Source organism: Beta vulgaris, chromosome 1 (assembly GCF_026745355.1).
Source record: "Beta vulgaris subsp. vulgaris cultivar EL10 chromosome 1, EL10.2, whole genome shotgun sequence".
NCBI classification, from domain to species: Eukaryota; Viridiplantae; Streptophyta; class Magnoliopsida; order Caryophyllales; family Amaranthaceae; genus Beta; species Beta vulgaris.
The window spans coordinates 53,915,013-53,942,976 of record NC_079202.1 but is presented as its reverse complement, the minus strand read 5'-3'; the positions used below and the strand labels follow the sequence as shown (position 1 = coordinate 53,942,976).

The 27,964-nt window shown below is 36.1% G+C and overlaps 3 protein-coding genes and 1 long non-coding RNA gene across 5 annotated transcripts; 2 read left to right on the top strand and 2 right to left on the bottom strand.

The window, feature by feature from the left end:
• Positions 1 to 276: 276 nt before the first annotated feature.
• On the bottom strand, positions 277 to 3,033 carry LOC130591367 (uncharacterized). Of its 2 annotated transcripts, XR_008969227.1 has the most exons (4): positions 2,548 to 3,033; positions 1,171 to 1,380; positions 935 to 1,100; positions 277 to 657 (listed from the first exon to the last, which is right to left on the bottom strand). It is a non-coding gene; the product is annotated as an uncharacterized LOC130591367 (long non-coding RNA). The 2 variants fall into 2 exon arrangements; XR_008969226.1 differs by having other exon boundaries at positions 279 to 657; positions 935 to 1,380; positions 2,548 to 2,673.
• Positions 3,034 to 8,869: 5,836 nt separating this feature from the next.
• Positions 8,870 to 15,405, bottom strand: LOC104905303 (uncharacterized). The gene is made up of 5 exons (XM_010693793.4): positions 15,250 to 15,405; positions 14,837 to 15,107; positions 14,397 to 14,511; positions 13,044 to 13,162; positions 8,870 to 9,316 (listed from the first exon to the last, which is right to left on the bottom strand). The coding sequence occupies exons 2-5, from the start codon at positions 15,058 to 15,060 to the stop codon at positions 9,265 to 9,267; spliced, it is 510 nt and encodes a 169-aa protein (XP_010692095.1). The 5' UTR covers positions 15,061 to 15,107; positions 15,250 to 15,405; the 3' UTR covers positions 8,870 to 9,264.
• A 3,785-nt stretch (positions 15,406 to 19,190) lies between these two features.
• On the top strand, positions 19,191 to 23,675 carry LOC104905304 (histone-lysine N-methyltransferase ASHR2). The gene is made up of 3 exons (XM_010693794.4): positions 19,191 to 19,416; positions 20,905 to 22,144; positions 23,282 to 23,675. Exon 2 carries the CDS (start codon positions 20,932 to 20,934, stop codon positions 22,114 to 22,116), a length of 1,185 nt encoding a protein of 394 aa, XP_010692096.1. The 5' UTR covers positions 19,191 to 19,416; positions 20,905 to 20,931; the 3' UTR covers positions 22,117 to 22,144; positions 23,282 to 23,675.
• A 3,414-nt stretch (positions 23,676 to 27,089) lies between these two features.
• Positions 27,090 to 27,584, top strand: LOC125492036 (glycine-rich cell wall structural protein 1-like). The gene has a single exon (XM_048634131.2). The coding sequence runs from the start codon at positions 27,090 to 27,092 to the stop codon at positions 27,582 to 27,584; it is 495 nt and encodes a 164-aa protein (XP_048490088.2).
• Positions 27,585 to 27,964: the final 380 nt, after the last annotated feature.

The window sequence follows — 27,964 nt, the reverse complement described above, 5'->3', positions numbered from 1 at the left end:
TATCCTCTCCAATTTCAGGAAGCTGCACTCAAACTCTTAGTTTTCTTTCTGTCTCTTGTTTTTTTTTTGTCCATGACTATACCTCTACAATTTAGAGATCAAAGTTTGTCTCCTCTTTTCCAATTCTACTTAAATCTTTCAGTTCGCTTATTGTCTCATTTTATCCTTATGTTATTGTTGTTCTTTGTCTTTTCAATTTGATATCAATTTACTGTAGCATAAGTGCGTAACTCGAGAGGTTAGATAGCACTACATTAGTTTTTGTTTTATTTGTGCAAGGGAGGGGAGAGAAAATGGTTTATAGATTTGGTTTATAAGATAAATGTTTAGTTTTCAATAAAATAATCCCAAAATAAATTTTACAATACAAGTCCTGCAGATACTTGAATAGCTTTTCTGTTCCATCATATGCATTAATAAAGCCTTGCTCGGCCCAGATAGATACCGAGGAAGGATTCATGAAGTCTGTGGTGTCTTCTGTTTCTAAGGAAGAACTTGCAGCTCCTTTACCAGTGGACTTCTTTCCTGAAGAGCTATCGGATAGACCACTTCGTGGCAGCCAAGAGTTGCAAATTCGTAATGCCTTCTTCCACAAAGCCAAAACTACCAATTCAACTGAACAACTGAAAATGATTGCAGAAAGAATTCTGCATTGAACTGCAATAAGATGTTTTCAAAAGTTCACTTACATTCTAAATCAGAAATACACAAATAGCACATATATTTCATGATATGTCGAGATGTATACTAATTTTTTTTTATTAAAATTAATCTGTTTAAGAGTATGTTGCAGAAATTACAATTTGTAATGTCACTTGATTAACGTGTACATGAATGTACCATACTAACATCCACTTACTGTGCATACAGAGCAAAGTAAATAAAAATCAAGCTATGACCTTTTCGTGCAAGATTTGAAAGAGCACCCACATACCAGTGTATAAGTTACAGCCTTGTTGAAGGATGTAATGTAGGTAGTTCCTGTGCTTTCCCTAATAAGCAAGGTGCACCACTTGTAGTTAATATATTCATTTCACTTTGCAAACTATTGTCAGAGCCACCAACGTGTTCTCCTTCAATAGAATCCAATGAAAAAACAACTGGACATAGAAGAAAACAATCAACCGACTGAAACAAGGGAAGTAAATTGAGCAAGCTTCAGACACTGACCTCGAGTCTGACTCAATGAGTGTGAGCCGTCCTCAACAGAGTGCCTGATTTTATTAGTAGAGATATTAAGCATAACTTCGTAGACATCTTTACCACGGGATGTACTACAATGATCCTTGCCAAATTCCCTCTTCTCATCATTCAAAGAACAACCCCATTCACACTCTCTTTAGGTGCTTTCATTACATCTTCATGATGCAAACGAGGACCCTGATCATCACCTCAAACCAGAGGTTCAACTTGAGAAATCTGAGAAGACAAATCTGCTTTGACCCCAACCCTGCAGATAGTAAGAAGATTACTCATCTCACTATCGAATTCTATTTCTAATTCTATTAATTCAATCAAGCGACTTCTTAACAAAAAGATTTAACGAGTCGTTAAAAGTCACATATTCAAGTGTTTTTAACTTCATATGCTTCATATCACAATAGATGCCGCAACAACATTATCTACAAAAGAACGACAATAACAACCGACAATCTCTGGATGCCTTCACCTTGCCTTCCTTCTGTTATTTATAGCCAACTACAACTTCCCTTTTACTCCTCCTAAATGCCACCTTCACCATACATCACAGTTAATTCTATAATTTCAGAATATCCTCTGACATTCCTCATTATCCTCTGTCATTTATGATAATCTTGCAGGTGACCGTTGTTTCCCTTGTCCTCCCTGGCTACCCTTTTTGCCACGCCTGTGATACGTCACCAAAATGAGAGAGCGAGGTGGATTTGTTGCAGAAAAGCGCCACTGATGTGAAGTATTGTAAGGAATGCGAGTAAGCCATATGAAGAAGAATGCTAAGATATCAAGTTGGGCAGGGACGTGTATGGGTAAGGGTTCAAATTCGGGTACGGAGACGAAAACGACACAATTTCGACATTTTAGGACATGAATACACATATACGTACAAAAGACAATAAACATATTGCATTGGTTACATGTACGGGTGTGTGATCTAGAAAAAGTACCCATTCTAGAGTAGAGGAGGTCAGGCCCAAGCTTAGACTACCTAGATACTTTATAGTGAGCTAAACCTAGAAAAATTAGGTTATTACGTCCATAACGACATCATAACAATCTTAGTAACTTAAAACAATAACATTCTAGAAGTTGTAAAGGAGAAGAAAAAAAGATACTTCATATGAGCAAAATAGAAATGCTAATTCGAAATTCATATACGACGATTAAACTGTGACCAAAAAAAAGTTGATACGAATGCATGGCTGCTGGAAAATCCAACCAAGAACAGGAGTCCTCTGCACAAACATGAAACAACTGATAATGTAGGCCAAAATCCACTACGCAGATTAAAGAAACCTCAGTAACAGGGAACAACATGCACAAGTTAGACATCTAAGAGTAACTACATACCTCAACAGTACGAGGAATCCATATGACTCCAATATCATTCACACTACTTGCCATCCTATTAAAACAAAGAAGCCAGCACCAAAAGAAATTGTTCTTTAAGCAACATTTAGAAAAAGACTGGTAAGTAGTAAACACCTAAAAATATACTTCCTCCGTTTCTTTTTAAGTGAGTCACTTTCCTATTAAGGAATAGTCATAATAAGTGACACACTTCCACAAATGGAAAAAAAAAAACTGAATTATTACAATATTGCCATTACAATTAACTCACCTACCTTATTAATTATTCTAACTACTAACCTAACAATCATTAATTACATTAGGGTTCCCTCCTTTTTTTTTATTCTTGGAATCATTCCCCACCTACCATTTTCTCGATCATTCTACACAATTCATTCCAGCCTCTCACTCATCTCTCTCTCATTCAAGAACCCTAAATCTTGAACTTCTCCTCTGTCACTCAAAAACCCTAACTCTTATCTCTGATTCATCTCTCTCTTCTCTCTGAAAACTGATCTCTCTTAAATTTCTGTCGCTTCTACTTGCTGCTTTAATTATGTCTCTTCGTGGATTACCGCGGATTACTTGTTTGGCTGTGATGATATGGATTCTTCGGAGGAATCGAGGCTGATGCGATTGATAGATCGTGCCAACCACGGTTCATCTTACACGTCTACTGAGCTCCCTTACGTGCGTAGGGGTTCTGAAACACCAACATCCAAATTGGTGTTGCCGAAAAAAGAAGATATTGTGGTGGAAGCTACGGTGGATTCGAGATCTGCGTGCTTGGGTAAAAGAAAATTGCAATTTGACGAGTCCCCTGAATCTTCGCCTCAAAAGTCTGCAGATGAGATCCCCAAAATTCAAACTTCAACCTATGTTGCCGAAAGCCCTAAAAATGCTGGGAAATTAAAAAAAAATTGACAAATCATGTCTTGCTCTGAATTGGTGAAGCGTTTCTTACTTTATCTCTTAAATTTTTTTTTTCATGAATTTATGTGTGGTGTTTGAATGATTTGTAATGTTGGCTCTGATATTTGTTGGTTTCATGCTTTATTAGTACTTGTGCGTTCATTATTTCTTTATGATATTTTTTATCTCTTAAATTGCAATTTTGTAATGTTGCTTGTGATATTTGTTTGGTACTGATTTTAGTGTGTGGTGTGATCTGATTTGCATGATGATTTTGATGTGGTTGTGAATTCAGTGTGTTTTGGTGTGTGTTGTGTTACTGTGTTTGTATGATGTAGTTGTTGTGGTTGTGATGGAGTGATCTTGGGGTTTATGGACTGATTTTGGTGTGTGTTTGGTACTGTGTTTGTATGATGTAGTTAATTGTGGTTGTGATGGAGTGATCTTGGGGTTTATGGAGTGATTTCAGTTTGTGTAATTGGTGTGTGTTTGGTACTGTGTTTGTATGATGTAGTTGCTGTGGTTGTGATGGAGTGATCTTGGGGTTTATGGACTGATTTCAGTTTTTGTAATTGGTGTGTGTTTGGTACTGTGTTTGTATGATGTAGTTGCTGTGGTTGTGATGGAGTGATCTTGGGGTTTATTTACTGATTTCGTGTGTGTGTTTGGTTGTGTTTGGTACTGTATTTTTATGATGTAGTTGCTGTGGTGTGTGATGGAGTTATCTTGGGTTTATGGACTGATTTTGGTGTGTGTTTGGTACTGTGTTGTGTATGATGTAGTTGCTGTGGTTGTGATGGAGTTATCTTGGGGTTTATTTACTGTTTTCAGTGTGTGTTTGGTGTGTGTTTGGTACTGTATTTGTATGATGTACCCTTCTCAAGGCTTCATCATCTGTGAATTTTACCTTTCTCCCACAATTTCCAATTTTCCTACTTGCAACATTGACCTCTACACCATCTATTTTCTGCTTTCTAGCAAGAGTCCATATCCTATTCATAGTTGATCTACTACATGTGTTATTCTGCCTTAGTGTTGTTAAAAGTCCCCTTGTAATACTAACTCATCAGATGCAGATGCAAACATTTCAATTACAATTTGTCTTCGTATGTTGTTGGGCAAGTGTTTGGTTTTTTGTTGTCTTCCTCATTACCCCTATCTTCATTTAACTCATTCATTGTTTGTTCTTCATTTTCAGACTCATGGTCAGAGAAGTACCATACCTCATTATCTTCTTCCTCTTCTTCTGCATTGATATGTTCTTCGAAGTGCAGCTCTTCTTCTCCTATTGTGGTGTCATCACCAACTCCACTAGAAAGAATCCATGCTTCAAAGGCTTCTTCATCCATGTACTTATTAATCTACTGTGATGTGTGTGCGAGTGGTTGAATTTGGAGTGCTGTGTGTGCAAGTGGTTGAATTTGGAGTGCTGTGTGTGCAAGTGATAATTGTAATTGTTTAGAGAATTTGTATAGAGAAAAATATTTTGTTCCCTCTAAAATAGTGAAGGGGAAAAAATAGAGCATATGGTAAAGTTAGTACCCTGTATAAATAGAGGCTTCTAAAAAAATATGGAGCCAAAGTTTGAATTTTTTGGAGCGGTCCCCAGAATCTGTAAGTGAATCTCCAAAAAAAAAATTTGGAGCCAAAAGTTTGAAATAAATGTGGCAGTTTTGTTGTTCCCTCTCTTTTTCTTTGTCATTAGCGTGTAATTGTTGGTTGTATGGGTCCACACTCAAACCTTTAATTACTTTCTCTCTCTAGCCTCCTTGGTTGGTGTGCCCTTTCTCTATGTTCCACTTAAAAAGAAACGGAGGAAGTATATTCCTTAACTTCTTGCGTCCCACTAAAATACAGATAATATTAATCATAACCATCTTTCTAATTGATTATATTTTTCTATTAGCTAGAAGGCTGAAAAGAAGAGGTATATAATACATAAGTTTCTCAAATGAATGAAGTGAAACCTGAACTTCATTTTTAAAGAAAGGAATTGCATGAAACCAAGTTATACCTTTCCTCCTAACACACACAATAACAATAAGCAACAAAACAAGCGCATCTCACCACCAACTAAAGTCCTATTTTATCAATACCACATATTGCATATTCAATTAGTTCTGAGAGAAACTGGACATAGATAAGGTAAACTACTAACCCCTCCCTCCGATCCACAAGAAACGCACATGCACAAGTTATGACCACTAACAATTTTAGGACATTCCAAAAGACATTTCCAAAAGAAGTCGCTTAAATCTTTTAGTATACGCTCTTTATGTAACTATGATAGCTCTCGAAATTATAACCTTTCCTTACATGTAAAGTGAGCTAAAAGTATTTATTTTCTTCAAAAACAATATCTTATAGGCCGCTCGAGTTATTTTTTTTTTAATATGGCTAACATTCTGGAAATCAATTTTTCCTAATTTATAATATAATTCGTTGGTGAAATCGCATGAAGACACATAAATCCTAAACTGGCAAACTTAATAGAAAGTGAACGAAGTTAAGAAAAAAGATGCGGAAAAAATGAGATGAAAACCTTAATTTGCATAATTTACTTTAACAAAAGATAAATATTATTCAAAATAAAAGTTTACCCCATCTCCAAATCATCGTATTCATCGTCTACCATTAGAGATCTTGGAAGCTTGTTCTCCAAAAACCCTAAAGAGGTTCCATCCAAGTGAAGAGAAAAATCTGTAAATTATGTCTGAAAAAAAAAGTCACGAATTAATCGTATTTTTAGAAGATAAAACAACACGTGCAAAGCCAGGGCAAAAAAGCAAGTTTAAACACCACAAGGTTACTACTAAGAGTACATAAAATCAATGACAAAAGGTCTAAAATAATTAATTCAAGCCAGAAATCGACTTGTAAACCCACATAAAATCAATGACAAAAGGTCTAAAACAACTATACATAAAATTATGAATTAAACCCACATATTTATATACAATTATACAAAAGATAAAACAAAACTCAAGAATTATCAAAGCAAAAACTATAATTTCATATACCTCCAAGCTTGTAACCGAGCTCGTCGGACATTAAAGCACTCAAAGCAAAGTAATGGCGTGTAGAAACAGAATAAATCTTCATTTCAGCTTCTTCTTCATTACACAAACTCAATTTTTGTAAAATTCAGATAATTTTCCAGAAATTAACGTAAAATTCAACAAATTACGAGAGAAAGAAGAAGAAGAATAGATCAACTTCCGATAACTTGAGCTAGGGTTTTGATACAACCATCAATAATTTCATCACGAGTTAGATAAGGATCAGGAGGTTCAACAACAAGAAGAAAATGCTCGTAAAGCATTGTAGAAAATGCGATTTTTGGCAGGTGACGATGGTGAATCGCAGGCACCAGGAAGTTAGAGAAGGGAAATGAAGATGGCGAAGGCAGAAGCACACAGAGAAATGGAAATGGAGATGGTGAAGGTGACGTGGAAGTTCCAGGTGATGAAGCAGCCACGTGCGTGTGGGTTAATGGCCAGACAGTAGTTAGAGGAAGTTGGGAGGGTTACTTGGAATACCCACTCCCGTGGGTGGTAGCCTATTCAGATGCAATGAGTTCCATAACTCGTTTCCACCAACCATGAATGAGATAGCAAACCAAAACAGCTATATAACGCAAATCAGTTTAATTAAATCAGAATTTTTTTACATCAATACAACACGAGATAGCAACACAAACAATACAACAGCTGGCAAACAACAGGAAAAAAAAAAAAGTAAAGCAAAATTGAAAAAAAGAACGGAATAAATTTGAGTAATACCTGAGCCAATAAATTCCAGGAACACTTGGATGATTGAAAAAATCGAATCACTAATAATTTAATAAAGCATAGGTCGCAGAGCATTAGGTCAGAATCGCAATTGATGCAATCGAAGGAAGTGCAGCACCATTGTAGGAATTTCCCAATTAAATGGCAAAATTACATCAGGACTAACCCTAACAAGATAAATTGACAGAATTAGAAACAAAACAATCAAAACTCACACTCGAATACAAACCCTAATATGACAGAACACAACATTTGACGAACATGATTATCGAAGAATACAATAAACACCGAAACTTACAGTGAATTTGGGACAAATTCTTAGTGATTCGGAGCTCGAAAATTTTCTGGAACGATTCTCCCGAAATTTCTAGAAAAGAGAAGCAAATGAACGGTTCGCCGGAAAACCGTATATCACAAAGGACCAAAAGGTTAGAGGTGGAAAAGGAAGAGGCGATGAAGATGTGGTATGCTAATTTTGCTTCAAATTCTTCAATTTCATGGTCGATTATGAACTGGGTTCAAGTAAAATGCTATATAGTAAGTACAAATACTCAACAAGAGCATAAATGCAAAGATCAACAATTGCAAAATAGCAGATCAATGAATATTAAAGCAGGGAAAAGGGAATTTCTTGATCAATTGCAAAATAGAAAAGAACATTAAATTCATTGGTACCTGTCTTACTGTCAAATGTCTGAACAGGGACAGCAGGAGGCGCTAGTCGAAGATGAATTGCTTCATTCGAAGATCTTCATTTGCTCACTGATTTCATGGCTCCTAGTCCCACCGCTTGAATTGTTCTTGCACCAAAGCCTAAAACGAAAAAGAAGAGATAGAAAAAATGGTGAGGAGAAAGACAGAGAAGATTGAGAAAGTGAGAATGGAGAGGAAAGTAGGAGGCGTTGGTTGAAAATGAAGGGGAATTATCTAGGTTAAGGAGGATTGAGGAGGATGAAGATGGAGGGTTCAGAGGAAAAACCGGAGGGGGAAAAAAGAACGTGGTAAAGGGAGGGCAGGGAAGTGGTTATGTGGGGTGTAAAGGGCATGGACGTCAAAGCACTGTTACTATGGAACAGTAGCTTGAACTCCCCACTTTTTAATGGGTAATGGAAGTGAGGAGTATACATGAACATAAAGCATTTGCATTAGAAATTTGAGGAGAGTATCACGTGTTACATAGACTTTCTTTCGCACGCCTATTAATATATTTGTATAGATGAGTGGTTTGCGTTTTTTTTTTTTTTTGATGGCCGAAAGGCAACACAGTTAATATAAATAATAAGCCAAACGACACTTACAAGAACAAGATATCAGATCTAGAGCATCAATAAAAAATTTAACTCCTACATCACTAATTTTGTCGCTTCCACCCAACTGCAGAACCACCAAGTGATTTTTTTCCGATGTCGATGCATCTTTCACAACTGCAGCCACCTCGTGAATTGCTTTGAAGGAGAAATTTTTTTTTGAAACCCTAAATCTTCCATCCTAGCGGCCATTTGAGCTCTCCACTTGAGTGAAAGAAGGCAACCCAACAACAATTGGGAGAAAAAAACTTGATAACGAGTAAACCGAAATAACTTGATAACTACGTTTCGAAAAAATTTCGAAGCCCTAGGTTTGCGTATTTCTAGTAACTTGATAACTAGCAAACCAAAATAGAATACAAGATAATGCTGCAAATAAAACAGTGTTGCTAAAAGTAGACGTACGAACAATATTGTATCTGTAGCAATATTCTCAAATACCTACAATATTTCATATTTCTGGTGAATGCCTAGATCCTTCAAACCTTAACCTACATACAAGTGATACGAGAGACTGTACTTGTTCCATTTCCATCCACATACATGATCATGAAACTTTCTCTAAATTTTACTAGTCTTGCTCGCTTTCAAGTGAACGCAATATCCTGCAGAAGGCCCAAATAAAAAAAATTCACAAGGGAACTTTTGACCAGATTCAAGCAATCCTGTCTTCAGCACTAAATTCTGGCTTTACCGCGTTTCTGACATCAACCCAGGCCTCGAACATATTGGTCTAGTGTAGTGTTGAACAGCTCGTACCTAAGTAACCGGATCACATGCTTGCATGGTTAGTAGCAATACACACAAAATTTAACAGGACATATAAACTATGAAAATCAGCACGCTTCGGGGAGGGGGGGATCTTGCAATATTACATGAATAGCAATACCCGAAATTGAGAATTCATTATTTTGATGGAAAGAATCCATCTAAGGATCTATGACTAACAATGAGAATTAGTAGATTGCAACCATACTGGTAGTCAGGTACTACAATTCATCAGTTGATGACTTGATGGTACCCAAGAAGGCAAGGATGTATCATATTTCTATGACAGCCATAGACAACGATATGAAACTAATAAAACTTTTCATGGTTTATCAAGAGTTAACATTCAATAAATTTTCAGGTTAGAGAAAGGGGGGTTTTAGTTCGATTCTTTGTGCCCGTGACGCTCGGACTCTATTTTCAGCTCGGACATTCCAAATGGTGATTGGGTATGGATGCTGAGACACTTTGATTTTGGCCAAAAGGGACTATTCTTTTATATATATATCCTCATGCACGTGTCCTAATTAGGGATGGGCATGGGTCCAGGACCCTACCTGGACCCTGTTGGACCCAACCCTAATTTAAGGGTCTGGGTCCAACTTTTTCAGACCCTAAGGGTCCGGGTCCGGGTCCGGGTCCAAGTAAATTTTTTAGGGTCCGGGTCTTAAAATTTTGGACCCAGACCCAACCCTTAGACCCTAAACGTATTTAATATATACATTTTAACTCTTTTTAAAAAACAAACTGATTTTCTAAAAGACTAATAGCTAAACTAAAACACCAAAACACCCATTCTGAACTCTTATGTAAGTTGTGTTTGTTTCGTTTTTTTTAGTTTGTATGTTTGTTTTGTTTTTTTCAGTTTATATGTTTTTGAATTGTGTTTGTTTCGTTTTTTTTCAGTTTATAAGTTTGTGTTTGTTTCTTTTTTTCAATTTATATGTTTGTGTTTGTTTCATGCAAATTCTTGTGTTTGTTTCATGCGATTTTTTGTGTTTGTGTCATGTGAATTTCAGATGATTATTGATATTAATAATGCTGAAAATTTGGCCAATTAAAGAATTTAAGTCTGGACCCTCTAGACCCTCTAGACCCTTCAGACCCTAAGGGTCTGGGTCAGGGTCCATTTTTTTCAGACCCTTAGGGTCCGGGTCTGGGTCTGCAAAAAAATTTAGAGTCCGGGTCTAGGGTCCGGCTGGACCCTACCCAGACCCTACCCTTGCCCATCCCTAGTCCTAATCAAAACTACTCGTAATAGTGTTCCAGCATATTAAGTTTAGAATTTTGACTCCTTGACCCATATACCTCATCTCAAACTCGGATCGAAGTCAGAGCATCATAAATTTGGACCAGTTGAGACATAACTAGATAGAAAAGACTGAATTGAGGGATAACATATATATGTGCAAACAATCATGGTTGAGGGATGCCTTTCAGAGACAGCAGAAAACAACAGATTCTCATTCTTTGCAAATAATGGGCAACTAAAGAAGCAAAACTAACTTGATGTAGCAAGGAAGTTTGACTTTGACAGCTTCACTTTTTTTTTTTAAGGTGCTTCTACAGCTTCACTTGGACAATGTGATGATGCAAAAAGAATCATAATGTCCTTATAGATACATGTCCTCTAAGTTGTTAAGAACTGTAAAATTGAGGCTCGTATCATCCCATGTTCAGAGAAATCTATTTACTCCACTACGTCTGAGACAAGTTCTTTAGCACATTTTTTTTCAAATAAATGAGGTTATCAAAGCATACAAGTAGATCTTCAGATTCTAAGAAAGAAGACGAAAAAAGTGTTTAAGATACCGACTAGCGCAAGCCAAACAAACTTTAACAGCATATAATTTATAGCTTCAATGAACTGTTCCAGTCTTGAGTAAAAAAAAATTCATACCAAGCAGCCAAAAGCCCAAAACCCTTCTAGAATACTCCGTATCAGGTTTCTTCAATACCAGATGCCACCAGTACATCAAACTATTGATGCTTAAACGGAGACTTACACATAATATCTGCTTCAGTTTAGGTTCCTAGTCGTTTCATCAATTAGTCCATGCCCTAGACCACTCATGTGTCATGCCTACCCATTCTATATTGTCCTATATCGAAGAGACCCTAAAATTTCAATATGGTTTCCCTTGTCCACATCTGGTCTACCCACATCCCAAGAGGTCAGTTTGCCAACACATTATCAAGTCCAGGGCTGGATCTTATTTTATCTTTAACTTTATTCTTTTCTTTTGGCGGGGGGTTAGCCCTTTGCCACTGCACTCAAATGAATCAACTATGTATGACTGGAAGAGCAAAGTGGACAGGGTTTGAAGCTCTTAAGATTCTATGTGCTAGCTATTAGAATAACGGTACAGGACTAGATAAATGTTCAGAAGGCCCTATTTCTGTCTAACATGCTATTAGGACCAACGATACTCATTTGCATCATAACTCATACCAGTTAAGATGAAAAGTTACCACTTCCACTCTTTCCTAACTCCCACATTTCTTCAGCTATACATTCTCTTTAAGCACACCAAATCATTAATCTTTCATGCTATATACACTGTAATCTAGTGCCTTCTCCTAAGATCAACATTGAGCCCATGTTTGGTTGGCAAAAAAGAGCCCAGAAATGGAATGGAATAAATGATTCCATATTCACATGTTTAGTTGGGTCAGAAAGATAACCAAATCCATCTCTTATCTTAACTCAATCTCTTAATTTGATACTGCTCCTTTTCCTGCGGAAACATAGAGGTTACCCTCCTCTAACCAATTAAAACTTAAAAGACACAACCTCCTCTCTCTCCCATTTCACACTACTATCTCTCTCTCTCTCCCCATCTCACAACTCTCCCTCCATCTCGCTGCTCTCTTTCTCACATCTCTCTCCCTACTTTGTGCTGCTGTTCGATCTGCAAATTACAGCTTCAGATTGTGTTAATTCAATTGGTAGCGTTCAGAATTGTTGCTGGGTAACCAACTTCATTTTGGTGAGTTTTATGTCTATAACTGTCTCTTTTTTTATGATCAAACATCTGGAAAAGTTAATTACGATGATAATTGAGTTACATTTTGCTAAGATGTGAGTCCAATCTGTTTTAGCATTAAATCAGCCCATGGCCTTTCCTTCAAGATTACAGTGAGCCAAACAAAGGAATGGAATGGCTTAAATTGTGCCCGTTCCTCTACCTTAATTGCATCCTTTATGTTTCCTTTCCCTACAGCTGAACCAACAAGGGCTGAAAGTAATTTAAAGCCTAAAAAGGAACTCTTTTAGATCAGAATATAGAGGCTTTTTAAGGAGGAAGTAGGTCTACCCGAGATCTATCAAAAGTAGCGGATGAAGTACCAGATACAAAAGGTTACCTTGATGGGTAAAGAGCTTACAAGATACCTGATATAATTGATGTCTTAATTTATTCACTAGCTAAAAGTATGTCAACGTCGATTTCAAAACGCAAGTGTATATATCATTACGTAAAGCATCGTAGCAAAGTAGCATAATGAAACCAATCTTGCCATTTTAAACAAGTTAATATATATTCACAAAGCAGACAAATTTATTCAGTATGTCTTAATAGCACGAAAGCTCATTATAGGCTAAGGGATAAAGAGCACTAAAAATTAGAGAAAAAGTTTTGGAAAGCAGATAAATTTATTCAGGAAAAGCTAGCCAAAACAATAACTCAATCTGTGATGTAAAATGTAAATCACTCACTTGATAGGAGTTCCAGGAGTATAGAGTGGATTTTTGACAACGTACTCAACATACAAATTGTAAATATACTTCAGTGATTCTCGTAGATCACCAGTCCTAGGATGAGTGACCAATATAAGCTGCCCAAATAGAGATGAAATGCATAGGAATCAGTACCAATATAAGAACAATAATTCAAAAAACACACATCAAAGACAGTGCATAATATGGATATAGATACAAGACTCCCCGAAGTTCAAAGAGATAGGCAGAGGTCCTCAAAATAAGGTAGACATATTAAAAGCATCATCTTAGGAGGAAATCAAAATCTATAAGAATGGATGTGCAGATGTCCTTAGCTTTCAATTCTGATCAATCAGCAAGCCTATTTATGCCTTTCTAGTAAAGAAGACAGCGAAATAAGTAATAACATCTCCATAATAGCACGGATAATGTTGCATGCAGATATCACTCTCTCCGTCCACCTTAGGCGGCAGGGGAGTAACACTTGGGTAACAGTAAGCAAAAATTGAATAAAAAAGGCAAGAAAATGGATGAACAAGGAGTCTGAAACTTGCCATAAAAGAAAACTAGGAATCTAGGATCACAGAACAGTTGCAAGAAGATGTAATTTAAGGTCAAAGGTGTTTTTAATGCACTGAAAACAACTTTGAGGATCAATTCTTCCTTAATTAAGCAACTCAAGATTTTGTTCTCTTTAAAGAGTTTGAGATGAAGTTCAGACTTCTGATCTGACAATCATGGTTAATTATTTCTAACTGCAAAATTACAGCTTACATCCATGCAAGTCCCCCGTCTTAACACTAGTGTACATTTGCGTCATGTCATTTTCTTTTTTATTTCAATCCTATACTTCTATTGGCAAAATTAGAATCATAACTTCAATTTCTAGAGAACTTCCCTAAATTTACAAAACCAATAGGCAATGGCTACTCTAAATATGTTAATCAAAAAAGCAAGAAGGCCAAGAAACCAAACAGTTACATATACTTTTAAGGACAGTATGTGGATTGGAATAGCATGGTCCATCTGCATTAATGAAGATGACTGTTTGCTAACTATTAGCGCAGAACATGCAGCAGTATTAAGATTAAATCTTTGGCACCATGGGATCAAGATAAAACTCCTAAACTTTAGAACCCAAACCCGCTAAGAAGTCGAACCCTCCCAAACTACTGATAGCAAAAGCTACTAAAAAAAGAGCCATAAAAAGATATACATGGGGGGTTATAACAATATATAATGAAAGACACAGAACAAATTTATCTTGTAGAAAGAACAACCATCTAACATCCATGGAATATAACCAAAATATGTATTTCCACAATTGTTGACGGAACCATTCCGATTTACCTTTATTCCTGATGGAGTTTCCATGAAACTAAGCTTGTACGTATTGGTGCGGAAACTGTGAAAAGAACACCCTTGACCAGGCAATTGAGGCACCCCAAGGTTAACCTTTTCAGCACTGTTCAAACAATTACAAATTTCAAGCATTAATATTCCAAATATAATCCCATCTATCAAAATGCAACTATAAAACCAAACATATATCATTCAAACAAAACTAAAAACATGTTCAATCCAAATGTTAGTGATCCAAAACTTCTCCACATTGTGCAAACATCACAATAACAAAATGTAACAATTCACCCACCAAAAACAATTCCTTTTAACAAAAGAAACCTAAATTACTCATCTGGGTAGTTTTCTAATCAATCAAATTCCACAAAATCAACAATTTCAATGAAAACCCATAATTAAAATTCCATAAAAAAGGAGAAAATTATAACCTAACAGGATCCATTTTTGCAGTGAGAGATTTAAGGGAAAAAAGTAAACCAAACATGAGTTTTTGATCTTGTTGAACATTCAAAGTGCGAAGTGAGCGATTCCATTCCCTGTAAAGCAAACAAACCCCATTTCGATTGAATATATATATCATGTGTGCATTGTTTCCAGCTGCTGTAACTGCTGGTGGTGATGGGTTTATCTCTGTTGCACCAAAAAACTGCATTTTCTCTCTCCTCCAAACCAAAATTAAAACTTGCCCTCAATTCACTTCTGATCAAAGAAGAAAAATCACGAAATCAGACATATTTCTAGTTCATTAAGAAGATTATATTTAAATGGGTATGTTGATCTTTTGAGGAATTCAAAGATATATAATACTACTAATTGAAAAGGATTAAACTTTGTTACTTACCTAACCCAGATACGAGAGAGAGATAGAGGACGAAGAAGAAGAGTGATTTTAAGTTTTTAACTCTCTCAACGACTTTGGTAATGAAGGTGTGGTGGCCTGGTGGGCTAATTAGAGTTGTCAAATAGACCCGAGCCAAATCAACCCAACAAAATGCACCCTATAGGCTCTAAGTCATAACAAAGATTAATATCCAATCTAAAATAAACGGATTTTGCTATTTGACGACCTAATATATCCTACTAACGCCCTAAATATAGTATTTTTATACTGTATATTTATACCTCCATTTTTTTCTCTCTTCTTTCCTTCCCCTCCCCTTTCCCTTCACCATCACTGCCACCACCACCAACACTGCCACCACCAACACCACACCAACACCGCTGCCACCAACACCACACCCACACCGCCGCCACCACCACCAGTTCATTGAAGATTCATATAATACAACTTCATTTTCTTTCTCCCCTTCACTCACTTCCCATTCCCTTCTTCCACGCCACCACCGGCGCCGCCACACCACCGGCACACCAAAACGTTTGTCTCCGCCGTTGTACCACCACCAACATCACGCATCACCACCACCATCACGTATCACCACCACCGGCACACTAGAGGAGACTGATTTTAAAAAAAAAAAAATTATACAGAGGCGTCCATGGCAGGCGCTCCACCATACAGTAAGGCGCCTACCATGGACGCTTTTTTTTATTTTATTTTTTAAAAAAAAAAGGGAGGCGTCCACCATGGAAGCCCCACCACCGATGGGGAGTCCATGGTGCACGCCTCCCTTCTTTTTTTAAAAAAAATCGCTATAAATTAAGAAAACAGAGGAGAGAGAAGAAGATTGGTGATGGTGTGGTGGGGTATGGCGGTGGTAGTGACGCCAGTAGCAGTGTAGCGATGGTGCGGCAGTGGTGGTTTGTCCAGTGGGTATAAGGAAGAAGATGGGACTTGAGAGGGAAAGTGAATGAAAAAGGGGGAAAAATCTAAAATCTAAAATTAGAAAATCTGAATTTGCGATATATTATACGTATTAGGGCATTACTAGGATATTCTAAGACGTAATTTAGCAAACGAGAAATAGACTCGACAACTTTACAAGATGACATATGGTACGAGTAACTTTATAAGATGACATATGGTACGACGTACGAGTAACTAACTCCTAAAGTCATAATATAAGACTAATGACCTTTTTTAAAATAAACTCGACGACTTTATAAGATGTCATATATATGACTAGGGATGGGTATGGGTCCAGGACCCGACCCAGATTCGGTTGGACCCGATTTATTTTTAAGGGTCTGGGTCTAAAATTTTGAGACCCATTGGGTCCGAGTCGGATCTGGGTCTGAGTGTCTGAAAACGGGTCTGGGTTCGGGTCTGAGAATTCTAGACCCAGACTCGGCCCAGAGACCCAGTGTATTTTTTTAACATATAAAAAAATAAAAAAATATATAAAAATTAATTTTACCCTAAATATACACACAAGCCAGAGACGATCACTTCGAATTTCGACCTTCCTGTTTCTATTTGCTTCACTTCGAACTTCGAATCCCTAGTTCGACTTTTTTAAAAAAAAATTATTATTATTATGAATTTGAGTAACTTAAACTTATTATAGACCAATTGTGAGTTGTGACATTTTGGTATTACATTGTTGTGGTTGTTTTATTTGGGATATTTTGTGGAAGAATTAAACTACTATTTTGGTCTCATATCATTTAATTACTAAAGAAAATGTTCGTAAAAAATCTTAAAGTAAAAAATAAATAGAAAATCAAAATATACTTGAGACCCATCTTGGACCCATTTTGGACCCAAGACCCGCCAGACCCATTGGGTCTGGGTAAGGGTCCAAAATTTATAGACCCTGTGGGTCTGGGGCGGGTCTGGGTCCAAATAAAAAATACGGGTCTGAGTCTAGTTGGACCCTCCCCAGATCCGGCCCATGCCCATCTCTATATATGACTTCTAAATAGATGATGACTTCGATTAAATAATTTTTTATAAGAAATAAACTTAGATATTGAACACATACTTCCTCCGTTTCTTTTTACTCGCTACACTTTCTATTATGGGAAGTTTCGCATTACTTGCTACACTTCTTTTTTGGGCAATAAACTCTCTCTATCTCTCTCCTCCCACATGGGTCCCTTTTCTTTTTACTCTCTACCTCTCTCTTCTCCAAAAATTGCCTAAGAGTCCGTGTAATGAGAAGTGTAGCGAGTAAAAAGAAACGGAGGAAGTATATGGAGATGGTTGGTATAAAACCAAGGTCAAATTAAATAACTTATATTAGATGTGACAAAAATAATTAATCAAACCTAATTATCTAAAACAAACGTAGGTTATACTTGAACTTAGAAAACCTGATTTGGACTTGAAGCGATATTGACCAACTCAAACTGAAGTAAAAAGTAATTTTTTTGTCCTTAATTACTTGCTACATCGTTGAGAGCATAAATATTTAGGAAATGAAAAAAAAGGTGTGGTGGGAACCATAATTTTATGGAAAAATGATGAATATATGAGAATTAGAGGTAGATGGCAAAAATAATGGAGGATATCGGTACATGGTTACGAAATAAAGCAATGTAGCAAGTAAAAAGAGAAATCTATTTATGAAAAATGTAGCAAGTAAAAAAAAAAAAAAGGGGTAATTTGACTCAAATCCAAATTAAAAAAGGGGGTAATTTGACTCAAATCTATTTATGAAAAATGATGAATCCAATTAAAAACTAAGGTAAATAGCTCTATACTTTATCCTCCAATCCAAATTTAATTAACTCAAATCAAACTCAATAAAAATAACATATTTGCCACTTTTATAATTAATTAAGTGAAAGTATTGTGTCAGACCGTCTGACACAATACATTTGGTCGGACAACCACTCCTCTCTCTCAATGATGCGCTAAACATCAAACTCAAATTTTTCCGGTGGATCAACTATCTGCATTTCCGGTGAATCCGGCAATCTGTTTTCAAGAAATTTGATATTCGAAGGTAAACTTGGATGAAGAGTGCATTGAAATTAGCACACTTACCATAGGTGCCTTCGAGAAATACGAAAATCATGGATTTGGAAATAATTGAAGATGAAAAAATAAGGAGAATGAGAGAGACGCTCAGTGAATACGAACCATGTAATATATTATCATGTAAATAAGTTGTGGTGGTGTTGTTTCTTTCATTTCTTTTGTTTATTGTTTGAATTTCATTTTCAGTTGGGCTTTGACTTTTTTCAGTTGGGTATTGATATTTTTCAGTTAGGTATTGTTTTGTTTCAGTTGGGTTTTGTTTTGTTTCAGTTGGTGCTTTGTTAGTGTTTCAGTTAGTTTTTGTTGTTATTTCAGTTGGTGTTTAATATGTTTTAGTTAGTTATTGTTTTGTTTCAGTTGGACTTTGTTCCGTAATATGTGTACCAACTGAAAGAAATAATAGACCAACTGAAACAAATAATGGACCAACTGAAGCAAATAATGGGCCAACTGAAAGAAATAACGGACCAACTGAAAAAAAATTGAAATCAACTGAAAAAAATTGAAACCAACTGAAAAAAATTGAAACCAACTGAAAAAAATTTGAAGACTACCTGAAAAAAAATGAAGACTAACTGAAAAAAAATTGAAACCAACTGAAAAAAAATGAAGACTACCTGAAAAAAATAAAGACCAACTGAAATCCAAGTGCGTCTAACTGGAGCACAAGTGCTTCTAAATAAAGTGGTCCGACGAGAATATTATGTTGGACGAGTCCGACACAATACGAACTCATTAATTAATATCACCCGACTCTAACTTAAATTGAATCTAATCTGAACTATCCATTTATCGCTGCTATTATTTAATATTTACCCTTCTATGCCAAAACGATATAAGATTACACTTGTACTATTTAATATTTACCCTTATGAGCCAAAACGATACGAGGTTGTAGTTGTAGACTTGTAGTTGTAGCTTTAGTTTTGGAGACCTAAACTAGTTGGGCTTCTGGAGGAGGGTGTGCCTTTGTATTTAGTAAATTCTAACCGAAATAGAATAGGAGTCTGTAGATCATAGAAGACATAAATAAAGACAGAGTGAGTGAAGTCTCTTTGTATTTCAACTACTACGCCGCATCAATCTCTCTCCTCTGTTACAACTTCAACTTTCAGCAAATCATAGGTGAATCACTCTATCTATCTCTCTCTAACAATCAACAAACACACAAATTCATCACCACTTCAGTTAATTGTTTTGGGAGTCAATTGAAGTTTGTTTGGTGAATTTTCATGCTAATCAATAATTATTGCTTTCTATGTTGAATTTGATTATATTAGTTTTCGAGTTTAGAATTCAATTCAATGTTGTGACATTAAAAAGAGACAAACTTTATAGTGAAGTTTCACGTTCTGCATATTTATATTGTTGGGTGAATTGAGTTGATTTGTTTTGGTTATTTATGAGCAGACGGATTAATTTGATAGTAATGGTATAAAAACTAGAAAGTATGCTGCTGAAATTAATCTTCGTGTTGATTGTGTAATATTCGGATTATCTGTCACGTTGATAACATGATTTGAACTTGTAATGTGACTAATTTAATACAATAGAATGCCACTTTGTTAAAATTCTCAGAGAATTGATGATGTTGTTGTTGATTGTAAGGAATAGTAATGAATAATGCTATATGTCAAATTTGTTAGTGAACTACTCTCTCCGTATAAGTTCTGTTTCCTTATAAGGTGTCCCAAAATATAAGTCCTATTTCTATTTTCAATCAATAATTATATCCAAAATACCCTCATGAAAATAATTTATTCTCAAAATGCCCTCATAATTTCAGCTTCCAATACACTATAATTAATGACAAAATGGAATCTTCTACCCCATTAAACTCCTCTACACATTAAACCATGCAACATTAATGTTCAGTTTTTATTTTTTGTTACAAAGATATAATAATGTAAGTGTTTCCAAATAAAAATGAATATTTTTATCCAAAAAAAACAAGATTCCACTTTACCTTAATTCCCGTGTAAAAATAGAATCAGGACTTATATTATGGGACGGAGGGAGTATGAAGTAGCTAGATGAATTGTTTGATGATTAAATTGCTGGTGATCTAGACTTTTAATTGATGTTCTTTTAGGGGTGTCGATTTAGGACTTTCCGGTAGTAAATTTGTTAACCTCTTGTGTAATGTCTACTGGGAACTATAAAAATTCGTACTAATTGCAACATTGTGACTTCTCAGTTCTCACACTATCCAATGCACAACTCTGGCAGATAGTATAATATCTTTAATTATCTGCTGGTGAAATTTATAAAAAGTTGATATTTTGAAAATATACATTGAGTCAATATTCAACCTCTTAGACACTAATATTTGTTTGTTGTTCTTTATATAAAAGGACAGTTACGATTAGTATATGAATAGGGAAAAAATCAAACTCTTGCATTTAGAAAGAAACGGATGAAGTATTTGGCAAAGGTTGAACATGAGCATGAATATTTAGAAGATAATTGGTTTCTTAAGTCAGTAATATGCAAAAAGTATCAAGTCTCAATATGCGTTGGTTGTGGAGACCCCTGCTTAATTGCCATCTGCAACAATGCCTTGTAAACGCTAATTGCTCTTATAAACTAAAGAAGTGTATCTGTTTTCTGCAGGAGTGAAGTCTCAGTATTCCATTGCCCATGGCTGTAGCTGATAATCATGCGCTGATATCACCGTTTTTGAGATTGGTGGACATTGAAGGGAAAGGGAGGGGTCTAGTGGCATCTCAGCCACTTAAAGGAGGACAAACTGTCCTCCGAGACTCTCCCATCCTAACTTACTCGGCTTTTCCTTTAAAACGACAAGGGGATGGCTTTTCTTACTCTAGATATTGTGGTCATTGCTATAGGCTTTTGGTCACAGGAGATAGGACATTGGCATGTCCTTCGTGCTCTCATCCCGATGATGCAATATATTGCAGCCCTAAATGCCAGTCTTTGGCCCTTCGTTTCACACACACACCATGGGTGTGTCAATCTCTTAGTTATTTACGAAATTGTCCCTTATTGGTTGACCAGCAACCTGAAGATCGCCCGATCCAAGCTCGTTACTTGGTAGCTGCATTGAATCTTGCTATGGTTAATCCTCCCTTCTTCCAGACACTGATGTCACTTGATGGAGGTGGACCCCATGGTGGAGAAAGGGATTCAGATGCTGCTATCTTTCTGCACTCTATCATCTCAGCATTACCTTTTCCTGAGGGATTATCTGCTCCATCAGTGGAAATTACTGCTGCTCTACTATCAAAGGACAGGTGCAATTCCTTTGGTCTCATGGAGCCTTTTTCAGAACATGGGGAAAGATCTGTGAGAGCTTATGCTATTTATTCAAACGCTTCATTCTTCAACCACGATTGTCTGCCTAATGCATGCCGATTTGACTATCTTGATACCGAAACTGAGGGAAACACTGATATGATTATTCGAATGATACATGATATTCCTGAAGGCCAAGAAATTTGCTTGAGTTATTTTCCAGTCAATCTAAGTTATCCTGGAAGACAGAAGAGGTTGTTGGATGATTATGGTTTTTCTTGTTTTTGTGATCGATGCAAGATTGAAGCTAAATGGCCAGATGAGGATGATGATGGTGAGGATGAAAGTATGGAAGAGGAGGATGAGGAGATGTCGCCGTCAGATGTGGAGAACAATGAGATTGAGCATGAAGGGGATGATGATTTTCCTCATGCCTATTTTTTTGTGAGATTCGTGTGTGATAAAGAAAATTGTGGAGGCACTTTGGCTCCTTTGCCACCCTCAAATAATAATACACCTAATATCATGGAGTGTAATGCATGTGGCTCTTTGAAGAAAGAAGAGTTATAACATGATGAAGGAAAATGATTTTACTGAGGTATGTGTTCTACTTTGCTTTGTGTGCATGATGTTGACAATTTTGATGTCTAGCTCTATTATGAGTTAATTATGATGCTCGCTTCCACTATGATAATATTTTGATTTTCTTTCATGCATGGTTCAGTATTGATTGTTATGCTATCACAGATTTGACAAAATGAAACTAGTTTTTCATGTAGAAGGGTACATTATATTTCTGTTTTTCCTTTAGAAATCAATATCTTGCCTCTTGAGGACCTTTCATGCAGGACTCTGAACCAATATGATTTACGCTGGTTCAGAGAAAGGTTATGTTGTACTCATAATCTTAGTTACATGGACTCTTCAATTCACCACAAGTACCCGTGTCAGATCCTTGACACTCGGATGTGGATACTGACACTTGGACACTTCATTTTGGGCCAAAATCTTTGAAAATTTTCATAGATTAGCCAAGTCAGACACTTGGACACGTACCGTGTCAGACATGGGTATAAGAGTCCAGGTAACATAGTTCATAACTAAGATGGGACATTCGTTGGTGAACCTTGATAGTTAAATCTTATTTTTGAAAACATTGTTGTGTATGAGTGAAATTATATGGAGCTGTTCTAGGTAAACGGTTAGGATTTCCTGTTGTTGCATTCACTTTGATATATGGAGCATAAGAGAAACATTCAATTCCACAAGGTGAATGTGCCATGCAAACCACTGCATGCTTCTGTTTGATCAAATTGTAAACAATTTTATGCTTGATATAAACTACAATCCTGTTTCTTTTTTCTGTTTTCAGTTTTAAGTTATTTGAAAACTGGAATCAGATATCTGGAAACCAGAAAACATATTCGTCATTTTTATAGTCGTCAGTTTTCATAATGAACATGATTAGTGTATGTATGTCTAATTTTGAGTTCATTATATAGCCTATGCCATGACATTTTCTTATCTTAAAGCCAAAAACCGGAATCTGGCAGTGATAAGAATAGACTCTTCATACATCCCAAATCCTGACTTCGCTCTTGGATCTCTTCACTTGCTTGTACTCCATCTCACCAATTGTAGCAAACCATGCTAATTATTATTCCGTGCATTATGGTATAAATTGAATGTATCCCTTCACCCTGCTTATATTACTTTTGCCTCTCTCTGGATGTAGGGTTGACTGGTGTTTTGGAGGCTATCTTCTCTCATTGAACGGTAAAGAAGCTTATTTTGAAAGACCTGAGAGTGAGAATTGCAGATATGCAGCTGCGATAACCTCGACTTTCGGTCTGTAAAAACTAGTAGGCCAAAACCTGCTAGTGTTGCTCTTCTCTCTTCAGGCTGACGCTACGAAGCCGGAGATCGTACTGTTTGCTTTTATTTACTGTATGAGTTTGAAGTCCATAATCTTAATTCATAATGTTTCTGTTCGCCATTGGTTAGGGAATGCTTGTTCTGTTGTTTAGTTTTATGTACTTAGTTGTAAAGTTGTTCCTCTCTTGGTATGATAAATCAGCTGAGACGTTTATTTTTTCTTCTACCGTTTGATTTATATGATCTTTAATGCACATCCTAGATCTTAATTGCTTTAACTGCATATTAAAGAAAATTTGATCAGAACAATATTCTGAAAATGCACATTGAAACAAGATTAACAAGAAAACAGAGATTTACAAAAAATACGTTTATAACATCTTGAAGATATCAATAGATGGATAGCTATTCAAAAGCAAAATTGAATTTTGAAGATACCAATGCTCTTATTGTTTCAGCTACATCTTTTTACCCTAGAGTTGTAACTGAGAAATATAAATCAACAAATCCAATATTAATCATACAATACTCATAATCCATTAGTTTTAAACAATTGCTAATATTTTCCCTAATTATAAGCAAATAGTGAGGATTAACGGGGCGTTTGGTTCATATGATTTTGGTATGAGGTATGGGTTTAGAATGAGCAAAACCTATACCTAGTGTTTGGTTACAAAATTAAAGATTTAAAACCAATACCTCAAACCCACAAGGTATGGGGTTTAGAAACCCAAGTGGATATGTGGGTATGACTCATACCAATACCTATCAAATAGAAGAAAAAAATTCATTCCCAAATAAAACCAAACACATGGTATCAGATATCAAGTTCCAAACTGTTGTAACCTAAGGGAACACTCAAGAAGGGGGGGTTGAATTGAGTGGTGAAATCTAATCGCTTTTCGCAAAAATCCTTTCACAGCTCAGTGCCAAGCTCTGAGCTGAACACTCAAAAATTACTAATTTGCGTTTTTGCGAATAATAAACTTTAAAGATATTAGTTTTGACACAATATATAACGTGGTTCAATCTCACCTCTGAGATCTACGTCCACAAGAAACAAAAACTCTTTTATTTCTTTGAATCCTATAATATCAAACTCTTGATACAATACGATTCCCCTCACTACTAACCCTAGTAATGACTCCCAACACTTAACTCTAAGTGTTGACACTCTCTATAATGTAAAAGTTACAAGAAAGAACGATCCTCAATGATGTGCTTCTTAGTCAAGCAAATAGAGGACAATTACAACTGTGAAATAGTAACTTAAACCTATCTAGCTCAGTGCTATGCTCAGTGCCAAGGAAATAGTTTTCAGCTTTTAATTAGACTCGATTTTTCTCTCTGAAAACGTGAGATTTAAAAGTGAATTCTGATTCCCTTTTATAGGCTTGGTTAGGACGAAAATCACTTAAAAATATCTTTATCTTTTAATCCTTGATTTAAGGGATAAAACTTTATCTTTTAAACAAAAAAAGATAAGTTTTCCACATAGATTTTCTTTTTCAACTCAAAGTCTGTTTATATCTAAAAAGTATTTTTCCAAATCCTTTTAGAAAATCTGAAAACATGTTTTAATAAAATTCTGTTTTATAAAAATCTTTTTATTTAAAACCACGGTTTTTATCAAAAACGATTTTTATCAAAATCTTTTTTTCACAAACTCGTTTTTATAAAATCTGATTTTTATTAAAATCTTTTTCAAAACTCGTTTTTATCAAAAACTTATTTTTATTAAAATCTTTTTCTTTAAAAACTCATTTTCCTAATCCCTTTTGATTTCTGATTTTAAAAACTTATTTCCTTCATTTTCCTAATCCCTTTTGATTTCTGATTTTAAAAACTTATTTCCTTTTTATATAGAAATATAATTTTAATATAATTATTTACTTTCTTAACTCAAAGAAGATAATAATTATATTAACTTTATATTTCTATATTGAGCACATTGCATATTACTAAGCATATTACATTTGAATCTAAAGTTACTATTCTAAGAAATTATAAACTCGAACTTCATTCTTGATTCTTCTTTTCTTCAAAGTCTTCGTTTATCAATTTCTTTCTTCTTCATGCATCTGTTGTAACTGTTACATACTTTCATGCTATAACATATTATATTAATTTTCATCATCAAAACATAACATGTGCATAAAACATAACATGTACATGCACAACAAATTCCCCCTTTTTGATGATGACAAACTCATGAATATAATATTGTTACATAAACATTTGTTCCCCCTTAAAGTATGCATATTGACTTTTGTTCCCCCTCAAACAATGCATGGATTGAATATTTAGTATTTACCCTCTTTGAATCTATCCGTACCTTAGATTAATAGCTTTCAATCATTCACTTGTCCCCACATGCTCATTTATATTTTATTCACATTATTTCAACCTAGGATATCATCAAGATTCTAGTCAATATTATATGCTTTCTTTTCCCCCTTTTGTCATTCTCAAAAAGCAGCAAAAAGACAAAAAACACATATATAGTCAGAATATAGCCAAAATAATCCAATAGCTCAACCAAGTGGGCTAGGGATGCTGGTGCTACAACCAATACCAATTCACAATCATCAGAAACATCCAAAAAGTATCCAAAAGTACCAAAACAGTTTAACAAAACGACAAGTTTTAAAAAAAAACGACAAAGCATCATCAAAAGGTCTAAGTAGAACTAGGATAAAGAAAGCTGGTCAGGGTTTGGACATAAGTTGACGGTGACGTTGAGCGACAAGAGTATCACTTGCTCTTTGACGAGCTGAAATCTGCTGTAATTGTCGGCGCATCTCACGCACCTCCTCCCCAAGCTTCAAACAACCAATACAAGCATCCTTTGGAACACAACCCCGAAAATCTTTCTTGACCAATTATCATTCATAACACATAAATCCATCTTGCTCAAAAGCCCAGTACTCATAACATCAACACAGTGACCCTTTGTATGGGGACAGATCACATCAAAGGCATCAAAAACCTTAGTAAGCCAAACACCATAGGGATAGTATAGAGAAGATTGAGAAAGATTCTTCATATGGAGAATCATCAGATGAGGCAGACTAATGGGGAGATCATGAATCAGCAACCAAAGAGGACCTGGTCCATAATGAGACATTCACCGCGGTTTTCAATGCGAGGCAAAACAGACTTGGTGATCAAGTTACGGAGTAGCTTATGTGGAGCAGAGAGACGGGAAACAGAAAAAATTTGGGCATGAGTGAGGGGCTGATCTGATAAGGTCCGACTAATCGTGGCGTTGTCAATTCCAGACAACAACGGCCATGATTGGTGAGGTAATTCTGAAAAACCTGAGCAAGGTACTCCTAAGATCTGAGCGAACTCAGTCACAGTTAGGGTAATCATAGTACCATTGACAAACGAACTTAAGACTAAATCCTCATTAACAGACAAATTCTCATAAAATTCAGCAACGTTATATTCATACACCCCAGCGTTATAATTCACCAGTTTCACCCAACCTTGTGATTGTAAAGCCTTCAAGAAAAACTTAAATGCTGGTTGTGCAACCCAATCAGTGGGAAAAACCCGACAGCGTTAACTTTAACCAACCTTGATTCTCCACAGATTCTTTTAAGAACTTAAATTCAGGCCTAGAAAGCCAGTCATCCTCATAAACTCTACCGGAAAATACTTTGATGAGTTTTAAAGACTTGGAACGAGCCTTACCCGGTTTGCCGGCGGTTTTCCGTTTTCGAGGTTGCGAGGTGGAAGGCGGTGTAGCAGCGGAACTCGACGGACCTGAATGTGGTGGCCGGAGAGGAGATGGAGGCGGGTTCGACTTTGGCACGGAATGTGTAGCAGATCTGGTAGTCGGTTTTCGGACAAAGGGTTTTGTGGCCGGAGGTTTGGAAGCGAAAGTTTTGAAGCGGCCTTTTGTGAAGGTGGGAGGTTTTGGTGAATTTGTTGTGGACGGTGGTGTTGGCTGTGGAGGTGGTGGAGGAGGTGACGGAGGAGGTGAAGGTGGGGGTGTTAGTGATGGCGGGGGTGTCGGAATGCGCGGCCGAGAGGACGAGGGTGACGGAGTTGGTGAGGAAAGGCGTTTTTTCTTGAGAAACCGCCGAGCCACCATTTTTCTTCCCATGGTGGAGCACTTGCAGGTGAAAGTAGAGAGAAGGTGGAAGGTTTTTTAGGGTTTAACCGGTTATGAGAAGGGATTGGAGTTTGGGTTATTTTGAAAATAAAAAAGGGCCGGTTTTGTGGGTTAGGTGGGGTTAATTTATGAGGGAAGGTTAGTCTACTTAGCCTTATTTCTCAAATGCTGTGCACGAGATTTCGAAGAAAAATTTTATAAAACAGTTGTTGAAATTCTTTTTGTTTTAACAAAGCAACATCAATGGAATTTTCGAAAATTGTGATACTTTTGTTGGAATTTTTCATGGAATTTTTCTGAAGCAACTTAGGTGTCAGTTATCAGGACAGCATCAATAGCCTTTTCAGGAGTCTTGAATTAAATCAAACATCTGACTTAGTGTAGGTATAATCTTTTGAACTCTTAAGTTTGCAAAGGGAT